The 20,989-nt window shown below is 62.4% G+C and overlaps 3 protein-coding genes across 8 annotated transcripts in view; 2 read left to right on the top strand and 1 right to left on the bottom strand.

Moving 5' to 3' along the window:
* ABCB9 (ATP binding cassette subfamily B member 9) overlaps positions 1-7,215 on the bottom strand; it is a 24,327-nt gene extending 17,112 nt beyond the window's left edge. Inside the window, exons 1-2 of one of the 2 annotated variants that reach the window (XM_036014278.1) lie at positions 7,037-7,215; positions 1,686-2,446 (exon numbers count right to left, since the gene is read on the bottom strand). In XM_036014278.1, the coding sequence (XP_035870171.1) occupies positions 1,686-2,292 (607 nt within the window). In that variant the 5' untranslated portion in view covers positions 2,293-2,446; positions 7,037-7,215. The remainder of the gene's footprint in view (positions 1-1,685; positions 2,447-7,036) is intronic. The other variant, XM_028529035.2, reaches the window with a different exon arrangement.
* ARL6IP4 (ADP ribosylation factor like GTPase 6 interacting protein 4) lies at positions 1,105-20,989 on the top strand. 4 transcript variants are annotated; one of them, XM_036014280.1, is made up of 7 exons: positions 1,105-1,116; positions 17,776-18,782; positions 19,171-19,344; positions 19,749-20,051; positions 20,134-20,251; positions 20,593-20,662; positions 20,740-20,989. In XM_036014280.1, the coding sequence occupies exons 3-7, from the start codon at positions 19,182-19,184 to the stop codon at positions 20,794-20,796; spliced, it is 711 nt and encodes a 236-aa protein (XP_035870173.1). In that variant the 5' UTR covers positions 1,105-1,116; positions 17,776-18,782; positions 19,171-19,181; the 3' UTR covers positions 20,797-20,989. The 4 variants fall into 4 exon arrangements, with proteins under 4 accessions (XP_035870173.1, XP_028384016.1, XP_035870174.1 ...); XM_036014281.1 differs by lacking the exons at positions 1,105-1,116; positions 17,776-18,782 and adding an exon at positions 18,824-18,906; XM_036014282.1 differs by lacking the exons at positions 1,105-1,116; positions 17,776-18,782 and adding an exon at positions 18,848-18,866.
* On the top strand, positions 12,972-17,332 carry OGFOD2 (2-oxoglutarate and iron dependent oxygenase domain containing 2). 2 transcript variants are annotated; one of them, XM_028528298.2, is made up of 7 exons: positions 12,975-13,291; positions 13,714-13,770; positions 14,521-14,634; positions 14,729-14,828; positions 16,276-16,403; positions 16,626-16,883; positions 16,958-17,332. In XM_028528298.2, exons 1-7 carry the CDS (start codon positions 13,160-13,162, stop codon positions 17,219-17,221), a joined length of 1,053 nt encoding a protein of 350 aa, XP_028384099.1. In that variant the 5' UTR covers positions 12,975-13,159; the 3' UTR covers positions 17,222-17,332. The 2 variants fall into 2 exon arrangements, with proteins under 2 accessions (XP_035870172.1, XP_028384099.1); XM_036014279.1 differs by having other exon boundaries at positions 12,972-13,291; positions 16,626-17,332.

Here is a 20,989-nt window from a genome sequence, read left to right as displayed (position 1 = left end):
ACACCTGTGTCCCCCCAGGGCACACCAGCTGACGGCAAGGCCCTGGCGGGGGCAGAAATGAGGTCCCAGGGGTGACAGCCTGGTCACACGCTCGCTCACTCAGAGAGCTCGCCTCTGAGCCGGGTATTGTGGGATCCGGGGCGAGTCAGACCCGGCTCCTGCCCCCGAGGGGCTCAGGGCCCGCCGGGAGGGGAGGCGGCAGAGCGGGCTCATGGTTTTCACATCTCTGGCGTTATTACAGTCGGGGAAATCTGAGAAGGCTTCTCGGAGGAGGGGACGTTTGGGCCTGAGGCATGAGGAGGAGAAACACCGGGTACATGGAAAGGGCCGTGCCAACACTCCCGGGTGCTGGCGTGCACTGGGACCTTTCTGTGTGCCCAGAGTGCCCGAGGGGCCGCTCTATTGGCTCACTGACCCAGCTGTCCCCCGGCGGGAGGGTGCTCCTCTGACCCCGTTCCACAGATGCCGTGCCCCAGACAGAGGGGTCCGGCGACTCGCCTAAAATCACACAGCAGTTGAGGGGCTGGGCCCAGAGGGTGCGGGGGCAGGGCTGCAGGACCGGGCCTGCGCCGGGGTCCGCCTCTCCTCTCTGAGTGCCCTGCGGGCTGCACCACTCCCGGACCCAGTCCCTGCACGTTAAACATGCGACGACGACTCCTCCCAGCCAACGTTCCGGAGCACGTGCCGTGCAGTACACGGCTCTGAACGGGCCCTTTCCCTGTTTTTATTCCGGCTCTTCAGCAGTCCCCCTTCAGGGGAGACACGCGAGCACTCGCCCAGGCAGGGTCACGCGGCCGGGGCAGGGGCAGGGCTGGGCTGGAACCGAGCCCCGTGGCTCCGGGAACCCGTGGCGTTCCGCCTGCAAAGTCACCTGCCGCGTCACCTGCCCACCCGCGTGGCTAAGTGGCACTTTCGGACCATGTGGACCCCCAGGAACAAATACACAGGACATCACACGGGTGCATTTAACCGAAACAGGGTGTCACGAAACCACACTTATCGATCTCAGCAGAGACGGCGCGCTCGGGTGGTCTCGGGTGGTCTCGGGTCTTTTCTGCCGCACAACCGGAGGGCGCCCGGACCCGGGGATCCTGCTCCCGGGGATGCATCCCACAGGTGACCCGCGTTCACGGGAAACTCTATGGGCGAGGTTGCCTGTTGTACGGGAACAGGACTCAGAAGTCCAACCGCAGGGGACTGGCGAAATAAGCGACAGTGTGACCACACAGTGGAACATCACGCCGCCAAATGAAAGAACAAGGCCCCGACTGGGAAAATTCTAGAATACGCTGGTAAGCAGGAAAAGCAAGACACAAACCAGAGTGTAAGTGAGGGGTCGGGTAATGTCTTCTTACGTGCTTGGAGCCACATAAGGATACAGGGGGGAAAAAGAAAAAAGGAAAAAAAAAAGAAAAAAAGGACACAGTGGCAATGCATACAAGAAATGAATCAAAGTGGCCTCCTGCCTGCTTGGAAGTTTCCGGAATCTTTTCCTACACTTAGCACTGGAGGATCAGGGCAGTCAGAGGCAGAGCGAGGAATGACACTCTCCACGTTGACCTTCTGCATCGGCCTGACGTCTGAGCCGTGTCAGTAAATGCTGACATTTAAGAGGGGAGCGGCGGTCACGGCCCTCACAAGGGGATGACCTGGGTGCCTGCCAGGGCCCGCGGGTGCCCACTTACCCAGAGCCGCGATGATGAGGAAGAAGGAGGCCGCCACGAGGAAGGCCACGTCGGGCTTGGTGTAGGACAGCAGCTTCCGGAGCGTGGCCCCGGACGCCTGCTCGGGCTCGGGCCGGTCCTCCCCGGGGAAGCCCTCAGCCTCGGCCTCGGCGCCGGCCCCCGGCTCCAGGGCCTTGCCGCCCGGCCGCACGGTGGACAGCAGCCACCAGAGCAGGAAGGAGGCGGCCAGCGACACGTAGGTCCACGCGAACAGGGCCCAGAACCACGGGTCCCGCACCGGCTTGCGGACCTCGGAGAAGAGCAGCAGCTTCGCCATGGTGTAGATGCCGGCCAGGAGGCACACGAGGGCGATCACCGGCCACGAGGCCCGCAGCCGCCGCGGCCCCAGCGCGCTGTTCTTGGCCACGCCGATGGTGGCCCCCAGCAGCAGGCAGCTGCGGTAGAGGCAGGCGGCCCAGAGGTCCAGCACCGAGTCGAAGATGTTGAAGTGGCGGATGTCCTCCAGCAGGCTGCGGTCCGGGTGGCTGAGGACGTAGATGGCCGTGGTCACGCCGACGTCGACGCTCATGAAGGCCAGGGTCGCCGCCGCCGCCTTCCACAGCCGCATCCTGCCGGCTGGCGCTGGGCGGGCCCGGGGGCGGGGGGCGCGGTGCAGGCTCCAGCTCACGGGGGCAAAGCCATCGTCCGTGGGGCCAGGGGTTCCGGTTTGCTACTGGACCTTAAGCAAGTCGCTTGGCACCTCTGAGCCTCAGTTTCCTCATCTGTAAAATGGCAATGACAAGAGAGCCGATTTCAAAGAGCTGTTGGGAAGACGTCCCTGCACTCCAGGGCTGTTCATGGAGCGCCCCCTAGGGGCCGGACTCTGTCCTTTCCGTTGGGGATTCAACAGGGATCACGGGTAACAAGTGACACAGTGATGCCCGAAACGGAATAAGCAAATGATACAGTGTGTCAGAGATGAGGGCCGGGGGAGGGAAGGGCGGGGCAGGGATGGAGGGCCACGGCGGGGTGAGGGTGATTTTAAATAGGGGGTGCCAGCCAGGGAGGACGGGGCTGTGAAGGTAGCCCCTGAGCAAAACTGGAGGAGGCGAGGGGGTCCCCCGTGTGGCTGTGTTCGGGGAAAACACTTCAGGTAGGTGGAACAGATGGGGCCAGAGCCCTGAGGCAGGACTCTGCCGATGGGCTTGATGGGGGGAGGAGGCCCCTCCCCCCGAGGTCGGAGAGTGGGGGGGCGGGGACCCGGGGGACCTCGCAGATGGAGGTGAGAGAAGCCACCAGCGCGATAAACAGCCTCTGTTTCCACGACGCCTGTCGTTACCGCTCACTCCCCGAACCTGTTCCTTCCCGTGTAGAACATCGGCGCGAACACCAGTCCCAGGCACAGCGCCCGGCACGTGGCCGCCGCCGCTGGTTGTTATTGCCACATACAGCGGGTGCTTAATGGGTGCTTGCTCGCTTCCCTCCTCCCCAAACAAGCCTTTACCTTCTTAGACCAAGAGGGGGCGGCTGCAGGCTCTGGAGCGACCCGGGGGCGTTCACGTCTGCCCGGAGGTTTCCAGAATCTTTCCTTCCAGCCCAGGTTGGCCCTTACCCCCGGCCCCAGGCCCTTTGGGTTTTCTGGAGCTTGATGTCTGCTTTGTCTGAAGCACCCCCCCCCCAAAATCGAGCCCCTTGGGACACACCCGGGGCCTGGGGCCCCACAGGAGCCGCAGGGACGCAGTGGGATGTGGGCCCGGAGGCATGAGTTTGTGGGTGGGCCTGCAGGGGCCGGGATGTGCCTCTGAATGCTGCCTCTTGACCTGGCTCCACCCTTTCCACCTGGGGTCTTTGTCGTCCTGTTTGCAAAACGGGCAAAGCTCTGTGGTCCCCAAGCAGAGGGGTGAGGGGCGGGGCAAGGGGAGGAGCCCCTGAGTAGGTCCCGGGGAGGGGGACCAGCCCGTGAGATCGTCCCCCACAGTTCTGGTGCCCAAACCAGGGACAGAAACCTCACAAAATGCCACGGGGGCCGGTGCTTCCACATCTCTACTTACAGTGGGGGAAACTGAGGCACAGAAAGGCAAAAGCGTATGCCCCATTGTCACTCTGCCAGCAGCCACCCAGGCCAGGACCCGGGCCTGCCTACACAGGACCCCAGCACCTGACTCTGGAGCCTGGCCCATGGCCGGTGCCCCGGGGCTGCGGGCAGACCCGTGACGCAGCCCCGCCCCCGGGCCCCGCCCTTTGGATCCCCGTGTGCTTCACACACATTAGCTCGTTTACCCCTCCCCCACTCCCCGGCAGCTCTGTGAGCCATGTGCTGTCGCCACCCACGTTTAGCAGGGGGAGAAACTGAGGCTCGGAGCAGTCACGGATCTGCCCGAGGCCACACAGCTGGTGAGGAGCGGAGCTGGGATGTGAGCCCAGAAGCACCTAGCTCCAGACCCTGGGCTCCGCACCACAGAGCTGGACGCTGGTCCACAGAACTAGTGCTCACGGGGAGGGTTTGTGGAAGGAGAGCAGAGGCTGCCCCTGAGCAGGGTGGCCAGCAGTGACAGCAGTGACGATGGCCACAGGGGCAGTGATGACGGCCCACCCTCATGGGACGAAGCTGACCCGGCCCCGGTCTAAGGGACGCACCCGCGTCACTGCGCACCAGAATCCTGTGAGGTGGGCTCTGTTGTTATCCCCACTTTATAGCCGGGAATGTTGGGACGCAGAGAGGTGAAGTGACCTGCCTGAAGCTGCACAGCGAAGAAGGGGCCGAGCTGGGTGTGAACCCAGGCTGCAGAGTTCCAAAGTCGGTGCTCAACTCCAAAGTCCTGATCCTCCCAACAGCCCCTCCCAACGATGCTGCAGGGTGCAGCTCTGGGAGCAGAGAGGTCCCGGGGGCGCGATGGTCCCCATGCGCAGCCCCGCCCGTGCCCCAGCACTCCAGGCAGGCTCCAATCCGCCCCAGGGAAGGAGGTTGCCCTGTGGGCAGCTGCCCCTCCAAGGGAAACCAGGGCTGAGTGGGACCAAGGACAGGGGAGGGAGCAGAGGTGGGGACAGTGGACAGACCCCCTGCTGGCCCCTGCTCCACCCCCACCCCCACGGAGCTGCCACTCCGGCTCCTGCCTGCTGCAATGCAGAGGCCAGGGAGCCGGTGAGTGGGTGAGCGTGAGCCGGAGCCCGGGGAGGGCGGCTGCTGGCCTGCTGCCGCGCCGGGCCTGCTGGCCAAGCCGAGGCCGGACGGCTGCTCGGCTGCCCTCTTGGTGGGCCTGGGGAGTCCCTCGGCCCCCAGAAAGGAGCTGGGGTTCAGGGCCGGAGGCAGATCTGTCAGACCAGCGCAGTGGCTTGGCCAGCTCTCCCCGCCCCCCTCCCAGTCACTGGGGGCTTCCTTCTGACACCCCCTCTGCTGTCGACCCCATTGGACAGCCGCCCGCCCGCCTGGGAGTCCCAGTTGTTTATCTCGCCGAAGTCAACCACATGTCACACGCCAGCCTCACAGCCTAGCTGGACCACGTTTTACAGACGGGGACGCAGAGGTCCAGGCAGCGAGGCTCATGCAGAGCCACCCAGCGAGCTGGGGGCAGAGCAGCGGCGGCACCCGGGGCCCCCAGGGCCCCAGCGCGGAGCCCTCCTACTCCAGGCTCTGACGGAGCCCAGTCCAGCTCGGGTCGGGTTACAGCCCTTGCTGGAGCCAGGCTCCTCCGTGACTTTTCAAGTTACTGAGCAGCAGGGTGCAGGAGGCAAGGTGAGGACCAGAGCACTGCCACGGGCATGTCCCTTCTGCTTCTGCCTCACCTGGAGGACTCAGCCAGGTGCGGCTAGAGGGCAAACTGTGGGCACACGGGCGACATGTGACCCAAGGGACAAGGACAAGGTGGTGGCCAGAGGACAGCGCAGACACGACCCAGGGCCTGACATGGCTCAGGAAACCGGGGCCACTCGCCTTGACCCCAAATGCAGGATTAGCAAGGGACCCCATCCCCACGGGGGGCCCGTCAAAGGCTTCTCTTCCCAGGAGAAGAAATGGTGGTTGCGGCACCTCCAGCCCCCGGCGCACACGATAGAAGTCCGGAGCAGCCAGGAGACCGTAAGTAACGATTGTGATCGCACCCACAGCAGCTGCTGTTTCGGGGTGTTACTGAGGGCAAGCCCAGGTGCCGAGGGCCCGGCGCCTCCCGTCTCGGATACTCCCTGGGCCGGGCGGGCGGGCGGGCGGCCGTCCCAGTTGCTCACCCCCATTTCACGGCTGGGGGACGGGGCTGGGAGAAGCTGGCCCGCAGAGATCAGGCAAAGGCAGGACCAAACCCCAGCACTTCACTCTCCGGGGGGGCCCTTCCCCAGGGACTGAAAGGAAAGGGTCCTGAGTGGCCCACGCGGTCCGGTTCATCCCAAACCTGGTGAACTTTTCACCCCGTGCGGCGAGTCACGGCCCAGTGGCGGAGAGGCCCGTCTGCTGCGCAGTGGACACTGGCTGACCGAGGCCAGGTGTGTGGCACGGTGTCACCGTACGGTCTCCGGACACATGGCCGGCACAGGGCTGGCCCGCAGTGCTCCATCCTGACTCCCACCAAGTCCTGTGCCGGGACTCGAAGGTTATTCCAGGTAACTGGTGGCCCCGGGGGAGGCAAATTGTGGAGCTACCATGGCCTCCCTACAAGCCTCCTCTTGTCACTGGCCTCTGTCCCAGCTAGAGAAGGAAACGGAGGCCAGCCTACCTCCGGGGCGGGAGGGTGGGGAGCGCACCGGGCAGAGGGCAGGTCTGGGGAGGGGGCACCCTGTTTTAACAGAGGCACAGAAATCAGGGAGGGCCCCAGAACCCACAGGCCTCACTGACCGGGGGTTTGCACAAGAGACTGGGCAGCTGCAGCCCATGGGCCAGCTGAGCAGACCCGGGGTCGGTGTTCACCACAGTCGGTGGGCCCAGGAGGCCCCCAGGAGCTCAGGGGGTGCGAGCTGGCTCCATTTGAGGGTGGGGTGGGGGAGCACCCTCAGAAAACGAGCCAGGCCGATCCTGGGTGGACAGCCACCCCAGAATCCTCCCCCAAAGGCATTCCCACCATTTTCTAAGAGGCGGCAGCGCTTGAGGGGTTAAAAAAAATGCAACATTCACCCTGCAGCCTTGGAAGGGATGCTGCAGGAACGGTGAGGGGAGGCGGGGGCAGGGAGAGGAGGTGGGTGGAGCTGGGACCTGCGGCCGTGGGCGCCGGGGTACCGGAGCGGGGTCGGGGAGGCTCTCGGGAGGCTCCCACCTTCACCGGAGATGCCTACTGCACCCGGGGGCGGGGGGACCCAGACGCCCCCAGCCGACGCCTCGCTTGGTACCCGGGCCTGGAAGGGACCCGGATCGGAGATCCTGAGCGCCGCGCTCTTAGCTGTTACCTTACCTGGCACCGAGTAAGCCGTGAGGAGGGGGCGCCGTGGACTCGGGGCATCAGGGGCGCAGACCGCGCGCCGCTCATTGGAGACTGCGCCCAGCGCTGCGTTCGCCCCGTGGCATCCGCTCCGCTCCTCTCCTCCCGCCTCCCGCCCGAGCTGCGCCGCTGCAAGGTCGGAGCCCAGAGGCCGGCTGACAGGAGGGGCGGGGCCTCGGGGGCGGGGCCAGATCTCGCGCCCGCCCACCTGCGGCGAGCCCCGCCCCATTCGCCCAGCAGCCCTTCGCGTTAGGCGGTGGCCTCCGGGGCTGGAGGTGCCTGGGACCTTTTTCTTTGGAAGGTGGAGGTTATGATCTTCATGGATGGATTGATTCATTCATTCATTCATTCATTCATTCATCCATCCACTCAGCAAATACATAGCCAGGACCTACTATGTGCCCTGCACCATTTTAGGCGTTCGAGACACGACAATGGAGCGACAAGATCCCTGCCCTTCTGGCACTGACATTGTGGCGAGGGACTCAGGCGATACATACAGTAAACAAGCCAATTCATATGTTGGAAGGGACACCTTTTGTGGAGAGAAATCGAGCAGAGGCGCGGCAACAGGGAGCGGAGGCCACACCGTGCACGGCGTGAGTGCTGGTGCCGGGTGTTTGGAACGCCGCTGGGTGTGAAGAAGAGGCAGGAGACGCCCATCCTTCTGGAAGCGGCGGAGGCGGGGCGGGGGGTGGGGGTGGGGGGGGTTGCGGGCAGGAAATCAACAAGTAAAATACACGGGGCAGTCTCTGGGTCCAGGAAGTGCTGCTGGAAAGGAAGTCAAGCTGGGCGGGGCCGTGGGCCGCTGTCCCTGGGAAGGGCCCCCTGAGACAGGTGACGGGTGAGAAGGACAGGGGTCTGGGGCAGGGGCATTCCAGGCGAAGGGAACTGCAGGCTGAAAGGCTCTGAGGGGGGACTCGCCTGGCCACCGGAGGAGCAGAAGGGGACCCAGGTGGCTCGAACTGAGAGCCGGGGGGAGTGGGTCAAGGCCAGAGGGGCCGCAGGTGGGGCGAGACTTCTCCCACAATCCCTCGTCCTGGGTCAGAGGCCCAGCGGGCTCTCCTGTGTAACAACACAGCCTGTGGGAGTCCCAGGGGACAGCCTCCTTAAGGGGCACGTGGCAGCGTTCATACCTGAAAACGCACTTCTTTTTTCACCCAGTGGGAGTGCTTCTACAGACAGGCTTGTGGAGGGGAGCAAAGACACTAGCCTGTGGATCGTTACTGCAGCAGCGAAAGCCTGGAAGTAACTTCCAGACCCTTCCGCAGGGAACTGGCCAGACAGGCACGGAGCTCCACTCGCGGGAACACGCTATAGCAGCAGAGACAAACCTGCACACCTCGCTGTGCTCAAAGCTACCCAGCTGTCACACGTCATCACACGTACATAAAGGCACGGAATGACCTTGACCTTCTAAATGCACGGAGTGGAAACAAGGGACAGAATACAGTTGAGGGAGGGGACCGTTTGCGCACAAGCAAAAGCAGGTATCTGGTTGTCCCTGCAGAGCCCGTCCTGTGAGGGCTGGCCACGGGTTCCAGCAACGCAGAGCCCCGGGCCCACATCCCGGCTCCGGCGGCTTCGCTGTGTGGAAACAGCCAGCACGACAGTGACGGGGAGAGACGTGAACGGCAGCCTGACGCCTCCCCACTGCAGGGCCGCCGGTGAGGCTACAGGAAACTGCGCGGTGCTGCGTTGACCAAAAGCCCAGGCGGATCGATGGAACAGAATAAAAGCCCAGAAATAGACCTGCACCCATAGCGTCAGCTGACCTTTGACAGAGGCCCGAAGGCAGTACGACAGAGCACAGACGGTCCTTTTCAACCAACGGTGCTGGGAAAACTGAACACCCAACGTGCAAAAAAATAAAAAAAAAAAAGAAGGTAGACACAGTTCTTACACTTCCATAAAAACGGACTCAAAATGGATCACAGACCTAAAATGCAAAACACAAAACTATAAAACTGCTGGAAAATAACACAGGAGAAAATCCAAATTTCCTCGAGTACAGAGGTGATTCTTTAGACACAACACCAAAGGCACGATCCGTGAAAGGAAGACTCAATGAGCTGGACCTCGTTAAAACCGAAAACTTCTGCTCCGATAAAGGACACTGTTGGGAGGGTGAGGAGATGAGCTGCAGACTGGGAGACAATATTTGCAAAAAAACTGCCTGAAACAAGGGCTGTTATCCAAAAGGTGCAGAGAACTCTTAAAACTCAACAATAAAAAAAACAAAAATTATTTTTAAAAGAGGCGAAAGACCTAAACAGACACTTCAACGAAGAAAATGTACACATGGCAAATAAGCCTATGAAGAGATACTCAGCATCACACATCATTAGGGACCAGCTGTCACACGTCATCACACGTCATTAAACACGTCACACACCCAGCAGAACGGTCCCATCCCGCCTCTTGCTGCCGAGGACCTGGGGCCGCCGGAACTCTCCGTGGCTGCGGGCGGGGCGGGGGGGGGCGATGCAAAACGACGGTTTGGAGGCTTCTTACAAAACTAAGCACACTCTTCCCAGAGGATCCAGCGACCACGCCCTTTGGTGTTCACCTAAACGAGGCGAAACGTGTGTCCGAAGGAAAACCTCGCCATGGGTATCTGTATGGCAGCTTCACTCACAACCCCCAAAACTCGGGAGCAACCAAGATGTCCTTCAGGTGAGTGGATAAATAAACTGCGGTCCATCCGCATGGTGGAATATTACTCGGTGCTAAAAAAGACTCGAAAGAACCTCACAGGCTTAGGTGCCACGTGAAAGGAGCCGGCCTGACAAGGCTGCATACGATGGAGACAGTAAAGCCGTCAGTGGTGACCAGGGGCTGGGAGGAGGGGGGGTGAACAGACGGAGCTCGGAGGATTTTTCGGGCAGTGAAACCGCTCTGTATGATACTGCAATGGGGGACATGCATCACTACACACGGTCAGAACCATAGACCACCCAACGCCAAGACTGAGCCCTAAGGTACACTGTGGACTTGGAGTAATGAGGTGTCGTTGTGACTTAATTGACTGTAACACATGTCCCAGTCTGGCACAGGAAGTTGACAGTGGGGGAGGCTCTGTATGTGTGAGGTGGGGAGCAGAAAGCATATGAAAAATCTCTGTGCTTGCAGCTCTTGCATTGAACCTAAAACTGCTCTAAAGAAGTCTATTAAAATGGTTAAAACGGTAAATTTTGCTGCAATGGGGAAAAAAAGAATGCTCACAGCAGCTGCATTCATGGCGTCTCAAAACCCGAAACAACGCACACGCCCGTCCACTATGGATTGGCTAGATGAATGGGAGGAAATGGGCGGGCACTCCTGCGGAATACTATACAGCCGTGAAAAAAACTGACTGCTGCTACACACACCACAGGGGAATCTCAAGAACGTGATGCTGAGTGAAAGGGGCAGCATGCAAAATACTGATATGACGTGATTTTATTTGTAGCAAATTCCAGAATGGATCTTTGCTCTTGAAACCCGTGGGAGATGGGTAGTGACTGAGATGAGGGGACATGGGGGGCACTTTTCGGTGAAGCTGGAATGTTCTGTTTTGGATCTTGGTGTCTAGTTTGTGAAAACTCACCAAATGGCACACTTATGAGTTGTACCCTTTTTTATAGGGGTTCCATGTTCATTAAACAAAAAGTGCTACACACATGTGCAAACACACATGCATGCACATGCATATGTACACACACATGCACACACACATGCCACTCTGGAACCACACAAGGTGGGTGTTCTAATTCTCACTGGGTTTATGACCCTAGACAGGTCCCCCTGCACTTCACCGAGCCTCAGTTTCCCCTGTGAAATGGAGATGGTGGAAATGCATCCTGTAGTTAATAAAAGTACGTCATTGCTGCTGCAAGGCACGTTGATTTGGTGTTTACTGTTAGTATTACTCTTGCTGCCGTATTCTCTGGTGACTGAGCCCAGGCTGGGGTGGGGTGGGGGAGGGGACACTGCGGAGGAGGGGGGCCACGGGGAGGGCCCCGTCTAAGCTGACAAGCGGAACAGGCTCATCTTGCAAAGGGCTGCGAAGGGGAGAAACCTGACCGAGTGCAGGAGGCGGGGGCGGGCCTGCTGGGGGACAACGTCAGCGGGGGCACGCTGAGCATCATGCTGGGGAAATGCACCCAGTCCTGGAGAGCAGGGCCCTCCGCTATCGCTGGGCAATCAAGATGCCCGTGAAACCTTACACACCTTCTCAGGCCACGCGGGCTGGGCCTAGGGTCCCCGTGGCCCAGTGACCTTGATTTTCTGTTTGAGTGGGGGAGGGGGCTGCACCTTTACAAACAACCCTGCAGAGTCAAGTCTGAGGTCCGTTCCGGACTCTACCCCTTCCTTACAAGTCGAGTGACCTTGGGTGGGTCGTTGGGCCTCTCTGAGCCTCAGTTTCCAGTTCTGCTGTGAAATGGGGATAGTTCCTCTTAGGGTTTGCTGTGAGGATTAAACAGCTGCCCTCTGCGTGGAGGGTAAACTCTAAAATGTTAGCCCTGGCCTCCTATGCCCGCTGAGGCCGCCACAATACCACTCTGGCCCCACAATAGCACTCTGGCCCGGTTCCCTACCGCTCGACCTCTCATAACCTTTGCCGGTGCAGGCTCCGCCCACCGCCCCGCCCACCGCCATGTTAAGGGACTTTCAGCTCCCTTGCCTGCAGCCCTTGCCTGCCAGACCTTGCGGCAGCAGTCAGGGCTCAACTCAAATGTCACTCTTCCGAGGCCCGCCCTGGCCACCTGTCTAAAGAGGCCACCTGCAGGCACTGGCCATGCCATCGCCACCCACTTTGTCTCTGAGCCCTCACGACCACGTGAACATAACTTGGTCACGTAATTGTTTCCTTGCTCCTGTCTCCCCTCATTTGACTGAGACATTCAGGAGGGCAGGGACCTTGTCTGTCACTCAAAACACACTTCCATGTGCTCGCCTTCCACACTCATTGAGACATGCCCACTCAGGACGGTCTGACAGCCCAGCCAGTGTGAAAACCACGCAGGCTGTTGGTGTAGGCTTTGCCTAGAGAGCGGAGGCCCTTCCTGCAAAGTACTGGGGGGAAGGCAGGGACACCACGCTGGCTGGAGCCCTGGAGCCCCAAACGTGCTGATGGAGACCGCGGGGGAGGACGGCCCGGCACCGCTCCCCAGGGTGCGCACGTCTCCCATCTCCCTCTGGGCCCTGGGGCTCCAGAGAGAGCAGCGGGTGGACCTTGCAGCTCAGGCTGCCACATAGAAGGAGCAGGACTGTGAGCGTGAGCAGGTGCGTGCGGGATGTGAATGTACTGAGTAGGTGTGAGGGTGTGCATGAGTGTGCAACTCTGACTGTAAGTGGAATGTGTATGAAGGTGTCTACCAACAACGATGGGGTCCCCGTGTGTGCTGTGACGGGTCTCCCCGAGGTTGGGACGCACGCTCTATAAGAGAAATATCACTCATCTGCCTGTGCGGGATGTGGTCGCGGGCAGGCCACGCCCTGTTTCCCCCGCCCACACACACACACACCTGAAAGTTTCAGGAGAGTCGCCGGAAGTCACGCCGGACGGAGCATTTTCGTGAGACACTAGGGCAACCGGCGGAGAAACCCGAAACTGCGGGAGAGGGGACGCAGGGACTCGGGAAAAATGCTAAACCCAAGCTCAGACGCACAGGACGGGATGGTTCGCAGCGTTTGGAGGAAACGAGAGAGAACCGCAGAGCGCTTTTAACCGTCCTTGTGCGGTCGGATGGTTCTACGAAAGCTCCGAGCAGAAAAAGGAGGCAGCCAAAGGTCTTGGGTTCCGAGTCCCTGCCTCTCCACGTCCTGTGAAGATGTGACTCGGTTCACCCATCTGGAAAGTGGGGCGAGTAAGCCCCGCCTCGTGGATGCGGACACAGTAAGGCGAAGCAAGCAGCCACCTCCCCACCACCTCCACTCCCGGCCCGGATCATCTTTTTGCACCGCAGGCTGTTTAGCTGGGGCGGAGTCTTCGTTCTTTCCCGCGCTTGGGAAATTTAGACCGGACCCTCAGCCGCTGGTGCCACACCCCTCGGGGGGCGTACCCGGAAGTGCTCCTAAGGAAGCGGGCGGGGCCGCACACGCCTCTTCACCATGGCGACGGCAGGTGCCTCGAGGCGCTTCTGTCGCTGCGCCTGCTTCTGCTCCGAGAACTTGTACGTGGCGCGCTACGGGCTGCACGTGCGTTTCCGGGGCGAGGAGCAGCTGCGCCAGGACTACGGCCCGGTGAGTGGCCGCTATCCGTCCTGCAGAGAACGGGGCGGGAAGGCTGGCGGAGGAGGGGCCTTTGTCCCCAGGTCCTTTGCTTTGCCCGCGTGCTCAGGTCTGACAACAAGAACGGCTCCGCTTCTCCGTTGTCTCCCCTTAAACGGGGGATGACAGCACCTCCTTCGTGGGGCTGTCGTGAGGAGTGGGTAGACTGACGTGTACGCGCAGTGCTCACGGCAGGGCCTGGCTCGGTGTTGGCAGAGCAGCCGGGAGCCCAGCTCTGGGTGGAGCGCTTATCGCATTTCATCCTCACCAGGACGCTGTGAGGCCGGGGCTCTCCTCTCCGTCGTAGGCGGGGAAAGCGTGGCTCAGAGATGTTAAGTGATTTGCTCAGAGTCACACCGTCGTACCGTCGCGCTCACTGACCTTTCTGCCCCCAGATCCTGCGCAGCCGAGGCTGCGTCAGCCCCAAGGACTTCCAGCAGCTGTTAGAAGAGGTAACACTCCACACCCCCCAACACCCCCACACTCCCAGCCTAGATCTTCCTTTCTACATGCGTGTCAGCAGTTTGAGGGGGTCACCCGGCCTCAGGCCTGCCAAGCCCAGATCCCTGGAGGGCCCCTAAACCCGCCTTTCCCCTTTCCTGTGTCCACTCACCGGCTGGGGCTGACCTGAGGCCTGGCACCAGGAAAAAGGAAAATGCCAAGCTGTCTACTTCACGCCCTTTTGAGATGGAAACATTAGACTCAGAGAGGGGAGTCGCTTGCTCCAGGTTTCCCAGCAGCTGGGGCTGAGGTCCCACAGGGTCGCCAGGCTCCCGGCCGTCCCTCCCCTGACCCTCTCTCGGTGGCACTGGGGATGCTCCCTGTGCCCTGCTCCTCCCTCACTAGTGGGTTAGTGGTGGAAGCTCCCGGCGAGGCCTCTGCAGCTGCTGGGGCACAGACTTGGCTGGGACTCTGTCCCCCTCCCTGAGTGGCTCCAGCTGGCTGAGGTGCACCTGAGGGGTCCTCATCCCAGCCTGGCTGAGGCTGGTGCAGCCCAGAGTGGGGTGGGCCCCCTTTGGAAGGAGTCCCCTTCAGCCAGCAGCTTGGCACCTGCAGTCAACCCACCAGAGTCAGAAGCATGGGGAGACTTGGCTCCCAGCCTGGCCTGCTCTGGCCTTCCTCAGCCTTGGTTTCCTCATCTGTACAATGGCCTGGAGGGACTGGGAGGCCCGTCCTGGTAAGCAGGTGCTGTGCCGCCCCAGCTTGAGCAGGAGGTGCGGCGGCGGCAGCGGCTGGGGCAGGAGTCGGCAGCCAGGAAAGCCCTCATTGCCAGCTCCTACCACCCGGTGCGGCCCGAGATCTACAGCCCGCTGCAGGTACCAGGCAGGCGGGGGGTTACCGGGAGGAGGCGAGGCCCTGGCTGGGGCGGGGGGCTGCCCGCCCCACAGTGGGTGTGTGGTTTGCCCCCAGGATGCGGCGCTGGCTCCCGAGTTTCTGGCCGCGGCCGAGTACAGCACACTGCCGGGAGCAAACCTCGAGGGGCTGCTGCAGCGGCTGGAGACCGTCTCCGGTGAGCTCTTGGCCCGGGACCTGGCAGGACCCGGGGGTGGGAGACTCCAAAACCCCAGCCAGCAGGAGCAGGAAGGCACCGGGGCGGGGCAGCTGGATCCACTCACTCACTCACTCACCCACTCACCCGAGACACAGTTATTCAGTGCCCGTGTCAGGCGTGAGCCAGCGGGGCCGGACCCAAGGCCTTGACAGAAGGACACCTGGGACAGGTGTGGGCTGGGGTGAAGCACCCCAGCGGGGCCAGCACCGGAGGGGAGCAAATCCGTCCCTAGGCCTGAGCAGTGGGCAAGAGTGAGGTTTCTTGAAGCTGCCGGGACGTGGAGCTGTGGGAGGGGCTGCCAGAGAGCCGCTGTGGCCCTGAGCCGGGGCTCCCGGCCATGCCAAACGCCAGTGTCTCCGCTGTACTGCCCGGGTCATCTCCCACTGCCTAGACCCAGCACAAGTCCCCGGGTGGGGGAGCCTTGCAAGTTCCTTACTCTGTCTGCCTCGGTTTCCCCGTTTGGGGAACGGAACTGATAGTACACCCACCTTAAAAGGTGTCGTGATGCCCAAGTGAGAGGCGATGCACATGGAGGGCTTGGAGCTAAGTAACTGCACAGAAAGTGTCTCCTCAGCTTATGATTCCTGCTGTCCTGGGCCCGGGGGACACTGTGGGGACAGATGGAAAGGCCACTCCACTCTGGGAGCCTGCGCCCTGTTGAGGACCAGGTGGATGGAATGTGGAATGAAGTGCCCCAAGGGGCAGGGTGGGGTAGGAGGGGCTCTCATTGCCATCTACTCCTGACCGGCTGAGCTTGCAAGGAGGCGGTCTGAATGGGGCCAGGTGCTTGGGAGCTGGCTGAGTCACCCTGGCCCCCTGGGGCATTGCTGTGGCTGCCAAGAAAAGTTCCCATTTCCATGCTGAGTCAGGCTCCCCCCACCCCCAGAGCCTGGCAAGAAAGAATGGCCCCTCTCAGCCTTCCCTGGGGGAAGAGGCCCCAGGAAACACCTGAGTTGGGGTGCAGACTCTGATGGCTCGCTGGGGAGAGGGGTGCAGAGAGACCCTGAGGCCGGCTCCATGGTCCAGGCACGGCTCTGCAGCTGGCCCACCGGGCGTCCTTGGGCTGCGACCCCTTCCCACCTCAGGGCCTCATCGGACTCACATCTGAGCCCGAACCCTAGTGGTCACCGTGGAGGCAGGATGAGAGGCTCCTGGGACAAGGGCGGCTGGAGAATACACGTCCCCTGCTGCACGCGCGCACACACACACACACACACACACACACACACGGTGCATCACTGAACTGCTGTGACAGCCCTGGGAGGGGGGTGCCTGAGTTCTCCGCATTGTCCAGCAGAGGAAAGTGGGACTGGGGAAGGGGAAGGGCCTGCCCGGGCTCACACCGCTCACGCAGGCTGAAACCCGCACCGAGCTCCCAGGCGACGAACTGTCCTTGTCCCTGCAGAGGAGAAGCGGATCTACCGGCTGCCGGTGTTCACGGCGCCGTTCTGCCAGGCCCTGCTGGAGGAGCTGGAGCACTTCGAGCAGTCGGACCTGCCCAAGGGGCGGCCCAACACCATGAACAACTACGGGGTGGGTGAGGCTCTGCCCTGGGGGCTGAGGCGGCAGGGACTCCTGGCTGTGGGGGACTCCCCCGCAGTGCTGCGGCCCAGCGGTGTGGCCCTCTCTGTGCCTCGATTTATCTGTAAGATGAATCTTGGAAGGATCATGAAGTTAAACAAGTCGAGGGACATCCCAGGGACCCAGGGTGAGGCCCCCCCAGCTTCGCTACTGACCCCAGGACCCTCCTCCCAGGTGCTGCTACATGAGCTGGGCCTGGATGAGCCACTGGTGACGCCGCTGCGGGAGCGCTTCCTGCGGCCGCTGATGGCCCTGCTGTACCCTGACTGTGGGGGGGCCTGGCTGGACAGCCACAGGGCCTTCGTGGTCAAGTACGCACCGGGCCAGGACCGAGAGCTGGGCTGCCACTACGACAATGCCGAGCTGACCATCAACGTGGCCCTGGGCAAGGCCTTCACCGGGGGCGCCCTATACTTCGGGGGCTTCTTCCAGGTTAGTGTGTGTGGCCCACCGGGCAGGGCCTGGGGTAGCCAGCAGTGCCCAGGCCTGAGTCTAGTTGTCCGCAGGGGCCTCCAGCTCTGGTCAAGCCCCTGGAGGTGGAGCACGCTGTGGGCCGGGGCGTCCTGCACCGGGGCGGCCAGCTGCACGGGGCCCGGCCCCTGGGCACCGGCGAGCGATGGAACCTCGTCGTCTGGCTCCGGGCCTCCGCCGTGCGCAACCGCCTCTGCCCCATGTGCTGCCGCAAGCCCGACCTGGTGGACGACGAGGGCTTCGGCGACGGCTTCACCCGAGAGGAGCCCGCCACCGTGGACGTGTGCGCACTGACTTGAGCCTGGTCGGGACCTGCGGGGGGTGGGGGCAGCGAGATGGCAGAGGGCTCTGCCACCTCGTGTCAGGCAGGGCAGAAATAAACTCCTGCACCCCTCAGCGCGTCTTGGTTCCAGAGGACAGGCAGGTCCCTCTTTCAGCAGGCGGCTGGCTTAGGCCGGGTTCGTTAGAAGCAGAGCCTGAGAAGGGGATTCCTGGTCATCAAGGGAGCACTGTCAAGGGAAGGGCGTCTGGGACGCAGGACACGGCAGGAAGGAGCTGGCCCAGGACGTGGGTTCAGGTGGCGTCGAAACTTAGGCTGGGCCCGTGGCGGCTCTGGAGCCTGAGTCCACCCGTTTGCCCCCGCATCAGTCTGACAGCAGGCTGTGTCCGGAGAGGTCATGTACGTGTGTAGGGGTGGGGTGGGGGGAGAGAGAAACTTCCCAGACATCCACCTCCAGGACAAGTGGCTCCCAGTGGCCAAGGGAATCTTCCAGAGAAATGTACAGGTGTGAGCTGTCGGCATCAGACACCACGACTGGGGGGGTGAGTGTCCCCGCCTGTAAGGGGGATGCAGGTGGCGTTGGGGGCTACTGTGGAGGGGTTAAGAGTAGGGGCCCTGGGGCCAGACCGCCGGGTTCAGATTCTGGTTCTGCCACTGCCAGCTCCGTGACCATGGGCAAACCACTTGACCTCCGTGCCTCAGTTTCCCCACCAGGAGAGTGCCTGTGTCCCACAGCTGCTGTGAGAGCCAGGTGAGGTACAGAATCTATAAAGCGCTTTACCACATCTGCCTGCGTTTGCTGCAGTCATTGTTATTGAAGAGTCTGCAACTCCGTGGCCCTGGTTTGGGCGAGGAGTGCAGCTGTGCACACTGGGTGGCACGTTTGAAAACCAGGGATTTCCATGTTGAAACCACGAGTTCCGGCTTCTGTGGGGACACCCGGAGACTCCAGGCACCATCCCCACACCGCAGACACCGGCTGGAGCGGAGTCTCAGGCGCCCATTCTAAGCGGACCTGCGGTGCACCCCGTCCCGGGAGTCCCTCGTTCGCTGCCACGATCTCAGTGCCCCTTATGGGCATTTGAGTCGGTGGTGTCCGTACTACTGATTGCGGACGTTGGAAAGACCAGGGCTTCTCAGCCCGGGAGCTCACGGCCAAATGGAGTGGACAAGGTCTGCAGACAACCCAGGCTGGGGAGCGGCGCGCAGTAGGGTCGCCTCCGCTGGGACGTGAGGGAGACGGGGTGCTGCGGGCGCGCTGGAAGGACAGTCTTGGAGGAGGGCACAGCTGCAGCAAAGGGCCTGCGAGCTCGGGGTCTGGAGCCAGGCACGACTCTGGGCCGGGAGCCGCGGACGCCAGCACGACCTCCACCTGCGTAGAGGTGGAACCTGGATCTCCAGAGCGCGCCTCCTAAACGGAAGTGGGTGCGCCTGGCTCCGTTTCCCGAGCCGCCCCAGAGACGGAACGTGGGACGTCAGAACCAAAGGCAGCAGCGCTCCGCTTCGCAGCCGGAGGGCCTTCCGGAGCACCGCCCCGGGCCGGAAGTCGCCTTGCAGCCGCTTCCTCACGCGAAGGCGTGGTGTGGAGCGGGACAGGGGGCAGTTTAGGAGGGAACAGAACAGCTCGGGGACCTTCTTTAAGACCGAGGGCGTGGGGGTGGAGGGTAGGAGCGCGTGAAAAGGGATTCAGGACCCACCTCGCGGGTGAGGGTCCCGGCGGCTCCTAAGGGCCCCAGAGCCACTTGCGCAGGCGTGAGCGTCCCGGCGGGGGCGGGTCCTTAAAGGGGCCGCAGCGGAGGCTCTGCAGTTCCCAGGGTTGGGGGTGATTGCGAGTCGTGATATTGTCGCGGAGTTTCTCATATCCTGCTCCGGGGTAGGGAATGGGGTAGTGGGCCCCCGAGGACTTTGCAGCCCAGCCCTCGGGCCTGCCCTGAGAACTTGAGTTTCAGCGCGTCTCCCCGTCTCCAGTCCGCGGCGCTATGGCTCACTCTGGCTCTCGCAAGCGCTCGAGGAGCCGCAGCCGGTCCCGGGGGCGAGGGTCCGAAAAGAGAAGGAAAAAGAGCAGTAAGGACGCCCGGAAGAGCTGTTCGGCTTCTAGATCGCAAGGCCGCAAGGCCAGCACCACCTCCTCTGGGGCAGAGGGTGAGGACCAGGAGGAATGGGAACGGAGCGCCGGGACTTGGTGGGGAAGCTGCAGGCAGCTGGGCGGGCTTCCTGGGAACAGTTGTGGGGAAATCGCAGTGAGCAGTAGTCAGAGGGGTGCAGAGAGTACAACGTAGATGTCTGGGTTGAGACACCCAGGATCCAGGGGCTGGGGTGCCTACTCAGCATGGGTTTCTTATCGGGAGCGCCTAATCATGCTTTTTGTGCAGCTGCGCCTGAGCCGCCGGGTTTGGCCACCCTGCCCCTGGCCAGCGACTGTGCGGAGCCCAGAAGGTGCCTCTCCAGGGCGTGCTGATCCCTCCCAGGAGGCCTCATCCCTCCGCTAGGCTTGAGCCTGCCCGGGCCAGAGCAAGGGGACAAAGGTTTCCCTCCCGGCCTTCCAGCCTTGCCTTCTCCCTGCGTCACAGAGAGAAGCAAACACAAGGCGCGGAGGCGGGCACGGTCCAGCTCCTCCTCCTCTTCCTCCAGCTCTTCCAGCTCCTCTTCCTCCTCGTCCTCCTCCTCTTCCTCCAGCGATGGGCGGAGGAAGGGGAAGCACAAGGACAAGAAGAGGAAGAAGAAGAAAAGGAAGAAGAAGCTGAAGAAGAAAGGCAAGGAGAAAGCAAAGGTGCAGCAGCCCGAGGCTCTGCCAGGCCCCTCGCTGGACCAGTGGCACCGATCCGCCGGGGAGGAGGAGGACGGCCCAGGTACCGAGCTGCTGGGGTGCAGGACAGAGTGGGCCCGCCCCCGGCCATCCAACCGCCACCTCCCTGCCACCTCTCCTTGCAGTGCTGACGGACGAGCAGAAATCGCGCATCCAGGCCATGAAGCCCATGACCAAGGAGGAGTGGGATGCACGGCAGAGCGTCATCCGCAAGGTGGTGGACCCCGAGACTGGGCGCACCAGGTGCGAAGTGCTTGGTGGGGCCCTGCCCCTGGTGGCACTGTTGGGGGGAGGGGCTGTGGCTGCTGAAAAGGCCAAGGGCTGGGAGAGGAGAACTCCGGGGCCTCTCCTCCCCGTTGCCTGAAGGAAGCCGGTGCAGGGGCTGGAAGGGCCTTCAGGGGGTCGTCACAGAGCCACCGTGGGCTGATCTGGTGGCAGAGCCCCTACCCGGGAACCTTCACCCCTGACCGAAGGGTGGGAGAGAGGGAGGGGTGGGGCCGAGGCCGGGCGTCCCTCTGCCGGGCGGGTGGCCGTGGCTCTGTCGCTCTGGTGCTAGAGGCTCAGCCCGCGCCCCTCCTCCCCAGGCTCATCAAGGGAGACGGTGAGGTCTTGGAAGAAATTGTAACTAAGGAGCGACACAGGGAGATCAACAAGGTAGGTGTCGCCCCCTTGCCCAGGGCCCACCCCCAGCTCTGTCTGTGACAGGCCCCTCCTGTGTGCTCTCTTCCCAGCAAGCCACCCGAGGGGACGGCCTGGCCTTCCAGATGCGCGCGGGGCTGCTGCCCTGAGGCCCCACCGAGGTCTGCGGGCACTGGTGGTGGCCCAGCAGGGAGGCGGCAGGAGGCCAGATGGGTGCGGCTGTCTCCGGCGGACCGGCCTCTGGCTGCCTTCTCTCAGGTGCGGGGGGACCAGGGCGGCTGTCCTAGTCAGCCTTCTGGATGCGCACAGCTTCCCAGACATTAAACGTTCCCTGTTCGGAGA

This window comes from Phyllostomus discolor, chromosome 13 (genome assembly GCF_004126475.2).
Source record: "Phyllostomus discolor isolate MPI-MPIP mPhyDis1 chromosome 13, mPhyDis1.pri.v3, whole genome shotgun sequence".
Classification (NCBI taxonomy): domain Eukaryota; kingdom Metazoa; phylum Chordata; class Mammalia; order Chiroptera; family Phyllostomidae; genus Phyllostomus; species Phyllostomus discolor.
This window is presented reverse-complemented; position numbering and strand designations above follow the sequence as displayed.